The sequence below is a fragment of the Abramis brama genome, assembly GCF_963993115.1.
Source record: "Abramis brama genome assembly, chromosome: 18".
Classification (NCBI taxonomy): domain Eukaryota; kingdom Metazoa; phylum Chordata; class Actinopteri; order Cypriniformes; family Leuciscidae; genus Abramis; species Abramis brama.
Genome location: NC_139980.1, coordinates 8,854,868 through 8,866,163, shown reverse-complemented (window position 1 = coordinate 8,866,163; position 11,296 = coordinate 8,854,868). Strand labels below are relative to the sequence as shown.

Below are 11,296 nucleotides of genomic sequence, written 5' to 3'. Positions count from 1 at the left end.
CCACCGCAGCGCAGCGTGTATAAAGGTAGCTCAGCTGCTGCTGGAGAATCAGAACACTCCAAGTCCTCCAGAGAGAAGCAACAGTCACTCAACTCGGCTCTGCTTAAACTTCATACCGAAGCTAAACTCTAGCTTTCACTCGACAAGATCAGGAGGAACTAGATTCAAAGACTACGCAACGAGATCGACTTGATCAAATCTGAAGAGAAGACTGCGGTACAGCGGCAAGACATTGTAGGATCACAAAAGAAGATTTTCTTGATACAGATTGTAAAGAAGAAATCATCATGTTTTCTGGAATGAATCTGATTGCTCTGCTGTGCCTGACTTTCTTAAGATGGGTAAGTCCTCTTAATGCACTATTATGAGCTTGAGACAGCTATCATGTCTGAATGCATGTGGAGATTTAGAATATTATGAAATAGCGTGATCAGGTTACATTTTCAGATGTTTGTCAGACACAAACAGCTCATGAAATTCCTCAAAATTTCTATTTCTAGAACGAAACCCCTCAGAGACTGCCTTTAAGGTCAATGTTGAGCAAATGTACAAACTCTCACTAGAACATTGTGTCTTATTCCTCAGGCTGTGGCTCAGGAGTGCAGTGGACAGTGCCTATGCCCTGATGTGCCACCCCAGTGTTCGCCCGGCGTGAGTCTGGTGCCGGACACCTGTGGGTGTTGCCGGGTGTGTGCCAAGCAGCTGGGAGAGCTGTGCACAGAGCGAGATGTTTGCGACCCCCACAAAGGCCTTTACTGTGACTACGGCTCCCCAAGCAACCGTCGTATCGGGGTCTGCACAGGTGAGGGTCTTGGCTTTTGACATACAGATACTGAGTCTTTTGTTGTTGAGTTGAGTCAGAGTTGTAAACCCCCTTCCATCTGCTTTCCACAGCCAGAGAAGGTGCAACTTGTGTGTTCAGTGGGATGGTATACCGCAGCGGAGAGTCCTTCCAGAGCAGTTGTAAATACCAGTGCACGTGTCTGGACGGTGCAGTAGGTTGCGTGCCCCTCTGTGGAATGGACATCAGGCTTCCCAGCCCCGACTGCCCGATGCCCCGCAGGGTGAAGGTTCCAGGGAAGTGCTGCGAGGAGTGGGTGTGTGACTCCCCTACCCAGAACACCTTTGTGGGACCAGTTTTGGCAGGTGAGCATTCCTTGATCTTGACTGTTCTCTGAGTCAAAATTTACACAGTAATGGTCGCCATTAAGGAGGTTGGAATGCGATGATGTAATGGTATGAATAGTAGGATGACATCATGCTGCTGGCTGGAATGTGTTGAGTAACGTCTTGTCTTGTCTCGTAGCTTATAGAGAGGAGGAGACATACGGGCCAGATCCCTCCATGATGAGAGAGAACTGTCTGGTTCAGACCACAGAATGGAGCGCATGCTCAAAGACCTGCGGATTGGGAATCTCTACCCGTGTCACCAATGACAACCGCGAGTGTCGTCTGGAGAAGCAGTCCCGCCTCTGCATGGTCCGCCCTTGCGAGTCACACCTGGAGGAGAAAATCAGGGTAAGTGGGCAACCTACCAACTAACTAATCATAACACCATGACGACATCACATAACTTGATGGCTAATTTTTCATTCTATGTCTTTACAGAAAGGGAAGAAGTGCATCCGCACGCCACGTGTCTCCAAACCCATGAAGTTTGAGATTTCTGGCTGCACCACTACCAAGTCTTACCGACCCAAGTTCTGCGGTGTGTGCACGGATGGTCGCTGCTGCACCCCTCACAGAACCGCCACCTTGCCCATGGAGTTCAAGTGCCCCGACGGCCAATTCATGAAGAAACAGATGATGTTTATCAAGACCTGCGCATGCCACTACAACTGCCCCGGGGAGAACGACATCTTTGAGTCCATGTACTACAAGAAGATGGTCGGTGACATGGCGTGAGGAGGCGGCGGCAAGGAGTTCCATGCAGTGACTGTCCACTTGAATTGAACAGATATCCATCTCATATCTCAGCACAAAGTACTTGTTTGTCTTTTTATGGTTTGTTGCTTTCATTTTACGCCTTTTTGCGTGTATGTTTGTATCTTGTACAAGGGCTCTGGATTTATATGCTGTATGTGTATTAATTTGTCATGGTGGATGTCTAAGGCTAGGGGGTGGGGTTTGTAAAATGACCGGGCTCAGTTCGGACGCCCCCTAAAAAACAATACTGCACTATAGTCCGACTCTGTGACGCCCAGTGTCACTGATTGACAGATGACGCCAAGCCCCTCCCCTAAACTGTGGTGGGCAGAAACAGATGGCAGCTTTTAACCCCAGAAGCTAATCGCCTCACCAAGCTGAGAGAAGGCGGAAGAAAGAGACAGAAAAACTGATGTGCTCTTACGTTTAGTTGAATTTGTTGGCTCAGAGTTTGATTGAGCTGAACTGAGACATGAAGTTTGGCCAAGAACTATGAAGGTTAATATAGCACTGAGTGTTTGACTTCGACTATCTGGCTCCTCCTGTTGGTAGAGAGTCAGTACCCCGTCAAAAAGACTGGATGAATTGTAGCTTCATTCTTTTTTTAATTACAGTATCTATTTTTTTGAAAGCTGTAAATAATGTACATATTTTGTACAGCTTAAGTTAATTTAAATTCAAAGCATTTGTCTTTCTTATTTTCTTGCTTCACCATGTTTAATGATGGCTTCATGTGCTGACATGACTGTTCTTGGTACAGCTTGTCCAATATTTTTATTGAGAAGTGTGACCAAAAAGTTACATGTTTTCACTTTGGTAGTTTTAAATAAATATATTTTTTATATAAACATTGCCATCTTCCGAGTCATTTTTCCTCTTATATAACTAGTTACCTCTATACCTGAGGTCAACCACACATGAACACCACCATGTTTTCACAAAGGCCTCTCATGTTCACACTTACTTCAATGCCATTTTTAAATGACTACTGCGGACCACACAGTTGCATTGTGTGCGGTCCATCAAGCTCAAGACCACACACATAGTCCTGACACATGCCTATACACATAGGCTACATATATAGATAATGTATAAAACAGACAGTGAATAGACACTCTCATTTGCACTCTCATAACATAAACATATACAACTGATATACACTACCATTCAAAGTGTAGGGTAAGATTTTTTTATTTTTTTCTTAAATGTTTTAAAGTCTCTTAAGCTTAACTTAATCAAAAATACAGTAAAAACAGCAATATTGTGAAATATTAGTACAAATTAAAATAACTGTCTTCTATTTGATTATATTTTAAAATGTAATTTATTCCTGTGATGGCAAAGCTGAATTTTCAGCATCATTAGTCCAGTCTTCAGTGTCACGTGATCCTTCAGAAATCAATCTAATATGCTGATTTGGTGCACAAGAAACATTTCTTTTTATTATCAATGTTGTGCTGCTTAATATTTTTGTGGAAACTGATACATTTTTTATCAATAGAAAGTTCAAAAGGACAGCATTTTTTTAAATACACATGTTTTGTAACAATTCAAGTCTTTACTGCCACATTTGATCAATTTCATACATCCTTGCCGAATACAATTCTTAAAATCTTTCAATAAAAACCTTTTAAACGGTTCTTAAACACCATTAAGCACAATATTAAACACTGAGAAACCTTCTCAGACTTCCAATGAGTTTGCACAGGGGTCAGACAGAAAGCACACAGAGAAACAGATGTACATGCAAAAGAGGAAAGTAGTAAACAGTAAACAGAGGAGATAGTAAACGGTTTTAAAAAGGGACAATAACTAAAATATGTGCAGCTATATTTGGCTGTGAGGCAGTGGGTTTAACAGAGGGGGTCTTAGCTCTTAAACGTACAATAATGAGAAGGATGTACAATTGTCAAAAATGGCACCAGCAATATGAACACTGTCAAACAACGTTGTCAGTATAACTCTTTTGGCTATTAGAAAACATATAGCTACACACATTTTGCCATGTTTATAATAATAATAACATTAAAAAAACTTACTTGATTTCTTGATTTCAGAATCATTTTCAAATTGGGGATGCCACACACAAATTACACTTACAGGATTTGATCTATTCTGTGCAAACTATTAAAGTTGTGTCAAATGAGCGCCATCTAGTGGACCGACTGTGGTGTGTAGTAGTGAAATATTATTAAATTCAGACCTGCAGTCAGACTCGAATTACGTAATGAAGAAATTGATTATTTTCAAAGACATTTTACACGAGCTCCGAAGCAGTTAATTCATGCTTATAGTAGCCACGGGTCACTGTGATTTCAACTTAATTTTCTTGTTCCATTAGTCTACGACATATAATTAGCCTATGAAATGGCCCTTAGTAGCATACAAACAGGGATGAATGAATGACAGGATAATGATAGTAGTGATAAAGGAGGTGTGTTCTGCTGCCCTAGAGATGACCCAAATTTAGGACCAACATGAGAAGACATCAAAAAGTTGCACAAAAAAAAAAAAAGACCAGTCACCAAAAAGAAATAAACCTAATTTAATGAGCTAAACCTACTTAAAGGCCTGTTTTAAACAAATAAACAAAACAAACCCCAACACCACCCTTACGGAACAAAAATGTATGGGAATATACTGCAAAATATAATGCGATATACATAATACATTTCTATATACGGGAATTACATTTCAAAATACTGCAATATATGCATTGACCATGTATGGCTACATAGTATATAAAATGTTTATAAATGAAGACAAAAATAGCATTGCATGTAATATTCATCCCCTTTAGAGCTGAAGAACTGAGCTGGCAGGAGGTGAACACCTTTCTCAGGAAGGCCAGAGCAAAATCAGCCCCAGGGCCGAATGGCATTCCATATAAGATGTACAAGTATTGCAAAAGGCTCAAGAGATGATTTTGGAAGCTACTGAGAGTTGCATGGAAGAAGGACTTCCTTGCTGATAGTTGGCTGGTCGCTGAGGGATGCTTCATCCCTAAGGAAGAAAACTCTATAGGGATTAAGCAAGTCCGTACCATCTCACTCCTTAATGTAGAAGGCAAGATTTTTCTTGGGATTCTGGCGAAGAGACTGACCACCTTTATGATGGACAACGGGTACATGGACACGTCCGTCCAAAAAGGGGGAGTTCCAGGGGTGGCAGGCTGTCTTGAGCACACCAGCATAATCACCAAGATTATCGAAGATGCGAAGAAGAACCGTGGTGATCTGGCAGTTCTGTGGCTGGATTTAACAAATGCGTTTGGGACGATACCCCACAAGCTGGTGGATTTGACGTTGAAGACCTACCATGTCCCAGAGCGATTCCAGAAGCTCTTGCAGCATTACTATGACAACTTCAACATGCGCTTCTCCTGTGGAGACTTTACCACAGAATGGCAGAGGCTAGAGGTGGGCATTGTCACTGGATGCACAATCTCAGTGATTTTATTTTCAGCAGCGATGAACCTTCTCGTTAAATCAGCAGAGAAGTTGCATCGAGGCGCAGTGTTGGCAAGTGGCATCCAACAGGTACCTACACTCACCTAAAGGATTTATTAGGAACACCATACTAATACTGTGTTTGACCCCCTTTCGCCTTCAGAACTGCCTTAATTCTACGTGGCATTGATTCAACAAGGTGCTGAAAGCATTCTTTAGAAATGTTGGCCCATATTGATACGATAGCATCTTGCAGTTGATGGAGATTTGTGGGATGCACATCCAGGGCACGAAGCTCCCGTTCCACCACATCCCAAAGATGCTCTATTGGGTTGAGATCTGGTGACTGTGGGGGCCATTTTAGTACAGTGAACTCATTGTCATGTTCAAGAAACCAATTTGAAATGATTCGAGCTTTGTGACATGGTGCATTATCCTGCTGGAGTAGCCATCAGAGGATGGGTACATGGTGGTCATAAATGGATGGACATGGTCAGAAACAATGCTCAGGTAGGCCGTGGCATTTAAACAATGCCCAATTGGCACTAAGGGGCCTAAAGTGTGCCAAGAAAACATCACCCACACCATTATACCACCACCACCAGCTTGCACAGTGGTAACAAGGCATGATGGATCCATGTTCTCATTCTGTTTACGCCAAATTCTGACTCTACCATCTGAATGTCTCAACAGAAATCGAGACTCATCAGACCAGGCAACATTTTTCCAGTCTTCAACTGTCCAATTTTGGTGAGCTCGTGCAAATTGTAGCCTCTTTTTCCTATTTGTAGTGGAGATGAGTGGTACCCGGTGGGGTCTTCTGCTGTTGTAGCCCATCCGGCTCAAGGTTGTGCGTGTTGTGGCTTCACAAATGCTTTGCTGCATACCTCGGTTGTAACGAGTGGTTATTTCAGTCAAAGTTGCTCTTCTATCAGCATGAATCAGTCGGCCCATTCTCCTCTGACCTCTAGCATCAACAAGGCATTTTCGCCCACAGGACTGCCGCATACTGGATGTTTTTCCCTTTTCACACCATTCTTTGTAAACCCTAGAAATGATTGTGCGTGAAAATCCCAGTAACTGAGCAGACTGTGAAATACTCAGACCGGCCCGTCTGGCACCAACAACCATGCCACGCTCAAAATTGCTTAAATCACCTTTCTTTCCCATTCTGACATTCAGTTTGGAGTTCAGGAGATTGTCTTGACCAGGACCACACCCATAAATGCATTGAAGCAACTGCCATGTGATTGGTTGATTAGATAATTGCATTAATGAGAATTTGAACAGGTGTTCCTAATAATCCTTTAGGTGAGTGTATAAGAGCATTTATGGATGACCTCACCATCACGGCAAAATCAATACCTGAAGGGAGATGGATCTTGGAGGATCTGGTTGAACTCACCGATTGGGCAAGGATGGATTTCAAACCACAAAAGTCCAGAAGCCTGGTATTGAGTAAGGGGCGCATCCAGGACCGGTTCCGCTTCAGGATCAAAGATACCATCATCCCAACTGTCCAAGAGAGACCGGTGAAGAGCTTGGGGAAATGGTACAGGGCAGACCTCAATGATAAGCAGAGTGTGAGGGAGATGATTATCCAAGTAGATACCTGGATGACATCCCTAGGGAAGAGCGGCCTACCCGGCAAATATAAGGCCTGGGGTTACCAACACGGGGTACTTCCAAGGCTACTCTGGCCTCTGCTTGTTTATGAGGTACCTGTTTCTACCATCGAGGGATTGGAGAGGAAGATTAACACCTATTTGAGGAGGTGGCTGGGCGTCCCAAGAAGCTTCTGCTCCATTGGCTTGTATAGCGCAGGCAGCAAGCTGCAGTTGCCAGTGACATCAGTGGTCGAGGAGTAAAAAGCGACAAAGACACGCCAGGCCATGATGCCGCGAGACACCAAGGACGAAAGAGTACGCCGAGCAGGTATTGTGATCAGGACAGGTCGTAAATGGTCAGCCATCAGAGCACTGACGGAGGCTGAGGATCGACTGCATCATGCTGACATCGTTGGGACAGTAGCTCTGGGCAGGCTTGGACTGGGTTGCTCCACCAGAACAAGCTGGAAAAAAGCTGACCCAAAAGAACATCGCGGCATGGTGCAGAGGGAGGTCCGTAAAGCAGAGGAGGAAACCCGGAATGTCAAGGCTGTTGCCATGAAAAAACAGGGCAGCTGGACAAGGTGGGAGGGCGTACGAGAAAGGGCCCTGACGTGGCAGGACATCTGGACCATGGAAGGACGTCGGATAAAGTTCTTGATGTGTTCTGTCTACGATGTCCTGCCTACTCCATCAAACCTCCATATTTAGGGGATGGCAGAGAACCCCAGCTGCACGCTGTGTGGAAAGACAGCCAATCTTGACCACGTCCTTTCAGCATGCCGGTCAAGTTTGGCAGACGGGAAATTCCAGTGGCGTCACGATAAGATCCTGTCTCAGTTGGCGGATGGTGTGGAACAGGCAAGGAAGAATCGTAAACAACTTTCTGATGGGCACCACTTTATCCATTTCGTCAGGACAGGAGAGAGCACTGCAGCGGTACGGAGGAGCAGAGGGGTCCTGGCCTTAGCAAATGACTGGGAGATGCGGGCAGACCTGAAGAAGCAGCTCAAATTCCCAGAGGAGATAGCACTCACTAGCCTCAGACCAGATATTGACTTTGGATACAGCAGGAGGTGCGGTGGCAGAGCAAACCTGTTGAAGGACTAAAAACGGCATAGAGTTGGGTGGTGGTCAGAAGGGGTAGATCCAGGACACTGGATCTGCTGTCGAGCCCTCCCGAGGTGTTATGGGCTTAAATCGACGAAACATCAAGGAAGGAGGGTGCCCATCTCATGATCGGCTGTAGCCACCAAACTCTTGTAGTGTTGAGAGATGTAGCCAAGCCTTGAGCTGGCCCAGGGAGAAGGATGGTGCTTGGAAGGAGGAGAGAAAGAGAGGAGAGAGCGATGCCACTGGCTCACAGATGGGGCAGGGTAGAGTACCTGTAAAGGTGGGCCAGCTGCGATGATCACATCGTTTTTGCATATCACAACGTTGTATCCTTTATTGTGTATTTAAATGTGAATGTATGTCTCAAAGTTCTTTGGTGTAGGCCCCGTCCTCCGTCCAGATCTGGAAGTTAACTGGTAGGTCCTGTCTGATGATAGAGGCAGAGGTGGAGCCTACCCCCAAACGAGTGGACAGGAGCCATCATGGTGGTGGTGGGGAGGATGGAGGGGAACTTTGCTACGACACCTACAGGAAACAAAATAGGAGGGTAAGATCAGTCTTTTTAAATTTGATGTCAAGCTGTGATTGGCTGCGCGAAATTATAAATTAATGACATGGCAGTGGAGTCTTTCTGGTAGAATTCACGCTTCTGTTAACTAGCTTGAAAATATGAAACATTTATAATGTAAATTATTAAAAGATTTGTTATATTATATATATGTTTATGCTGCATGAGTAAATTTATCTGCAATATATTACACATGCAGTACCATATCTGATCGCATATATGTTATGAAGTTATAAAATTACATACATTATGTATTTATTAGTAAATATATTTTACACATATTTTTCATTATATTAAAAGCGGCAATAACTTATGCATTATTCAATATATTGTAATATATTTTCACAATATATTATTCTGTATATTTTCAAATATACTGTTTAACCATTTAATATATTGATCATTCATATATAGGGTAATATATTTTCTTTTCATAAGGACAAACACAGGATTAATCTCACACTCAGTCGATGTGTTCCTTTTGAGAACCGCGATTAAATGGAACAGTGCCACAGTATCCCTCTTCAGCTACTCCAAATGGCACTGGTAAAAAGAAGGTAAAGGCATACATGAGACAGTCATACTGTTTATTATTAAATATTTTAAAACTGTTTAATGAAAAAATTGTTATAATAAATCGTGAAAATAGGAAAAAGTATGAACACTAAACAATTGCACACATAGAGTAAAATGGTCAATAAACATACCATTCTGTGTTTTAACATAGCCAGCATTATGGATAATGAAATCTCCTTTAAAATCAGCCTGTGTGGGGTTAAAGTCCATATAGGATTACTTCTCATTATCATAGACAAGCCATCGATCAAAGAGGTTTAGAGCCACAGTCATGTGAAGAGGGAAGGACCTCCTTGACATCAGTAGAAACTGGAGTTCATAGGGCCTTCAAAAAAATCCATTAAAAAGTTTCAGTGGAGGGGTTAAACAACACACACACACACACACAATATATATATATATATATATATATTGTATATATATATATATCAATGAGAGTATGAAGCCAACCCATTTGTGATGCAACCTTGAAGACAAGCCAATTGATATTTTTTCAGAACAAGCAAGGCCACAATAAAAAGTTTAATTCCCAAAGCACAATAAAGTTGCTAGCCTATTAGCAGCTAAAGCAATGGAGTTATTGGTTAAATGCTTTTGTTTACATATAGCAAAAGAGAAGACCCCTATACGTTAAGAAAAAGCAAAACAGCTTGACCTTAAACAGTAACTTACAAAATCACTGATAGACATTGTTGTACTTGAGGTGGTACTATGTCCAAAAACATTTTTACCTGTAATAATCATCCTCAATATGTAAAGGTGGCGCTGTATTCATTCCCTTATGTATGTCCACTAGAACGAGCAAAGGATCCAGATCACTTAACCCCAGGGCATGCACATTGCCAAGATGTTTCAATTTGCTGAAGTAGAGAAAATAATAATGTTAAATGATGCGACTCAGGACATGTTTGGGTCACTAGTAAGGTTCAGTAAGGTAAACAAAAGTTGAGACTACTGTATATCATAGAGTATACTTAATCATCTAAATATTCCTCAGATAATTCTAACAAGATTTTTTTTTTTCAAACAATGAAAAGTTACCAAAGAATTACAGAATGTGTTCATGTGTACTTTTACATCCAGACACGTTGATTTCGTTTAAAAAATGCTAGTTTAGAAAGGACAAAGTAGCCAATGCAATTACCTCAGTTTGTCGTTGCTCACTATAAGCTCATTAAATATGTGTAAATGGTCTTCTGGCTCACTCCAAGCATCTATGACATACTGGTCTCTTTCAGATGTATTTTTGGTGACACTGAATTGAGACAAATATAACCAAGATGCTTTGGCAGCATCATACATTTCAACTCTTAAAAAGACCATAGGTGCCCTCAGCTTTTCAAAAGAGTTGAATAAAGATGCAACATGCTCATGTTGAACATAGCAACAATATAAGGCAATCAAAAGTGAGTCAGGGACACACATATTAATGAACTTGATTGGGCCAAATTGACCACCAGCTTTTAAATAGAAACTGTTGATAGAGCCCATGGGCCAATCGTTAGACCTAGAAGGGAAAAAAAGGTATTTTAACACAGGTATAATCAGAATCAGAGAATAAAAATCTGTCATATTAATTTACAAATCCAACCTTGACAGAATGCTCCTCATTAATTCTTCGGCTGTGTTAGAAATAAAGCATGAGTTAATATTTAATTTATAGTTCTAATACTTATTTGATGTGAAATGGTGTCATTTCATACCTCTTTTCATGAGTTTGTTGTATTCTTTTGGCAGCCACAAATACAAATCAAAGCTATTTGAAAAAGAAGGGACAGGCTTATACATGTTATCAAGATGAATTTTAGGAATGAAAAATGTCAGAGCTGTAGAGCGCACATTGTTTAGACTCGAAGCAATGTAGGGCCTAATCTTTCTAACAATACTATACTCTAGCATAATAATGTAGGATATATAATAAGAATCTATTGTTACTTTGACTTTTCAGAAAGGAAATGTTCAAATTTACCTAAAATGCTGGGTTCCCATTCTTAATAACTTCTCGTTTTGGGTTTGTAAAATGGCGACTCAGACAGGTGAGTTGTTTAGAAGAATGT

General features: G+C 41.8%; 2 protein-coding genes across 2 annotated transcripts; one reads left to right on the top strand and one right to left on the bottom strand.

Moving 5' to 3' along the window:
* ccn2a (cellular communication network factor 2a) lies at nucleotides 1-2,774 on the top strand. The gene is made up of 5 exons (XM_084092024.1): nucleotides 1-341; nucleotides 586-802; nucleotides 895-1,146; nucleotides 1,307-1,518; nucleotides 1,609-2,774. The coding sequence occupies exons 1-5, from the start codon at nucleotides 288-290 to the stop codon at nucleotides 1,903-1,905; spliced, it is 1,032 nt and encodes a 343-aa protein (XP_083948150.1). The 5' UTR covers nucleotides 1-287; the 3' UTR covers nucleotides 1,906-2,774.
* Nucleotides 2,775-3,344: 570 nt separating this feature from the next.
* LOC311069032 (uncharacterized protein) lies at nucleotides 3,345-11,296 on the bottom strand. Its single transcript, XM_084091957.1, has 8 exons — nucleotides 11,209-11,296; nucleotides 10,943-10,995; nucleotides 10,831-10,861; nucleotides 10,384-10,746; nucleotides 9,971-10,099; nucleotides 9,371-9,564; nucleotides 9,125-9,206; nucleotides 3,345-8,620 (listed from the first exon to the last, which is right to left on the bottom strand). The coding sequence occupies exons 1-6, from the start codon at nucleotides 11,226-11,228 to the stop codon at nucleotides 9,456-9,458; spliced, it is 705 nt and encodes a 234-aa protein (XP_083948083.1). The 5' UTR covers nucleotides 11,229-11,296; the 3' UTR covers nucleotides 3,345-8,620; nucleotides 9,125-9,206; nucleotides 9,371-9,455.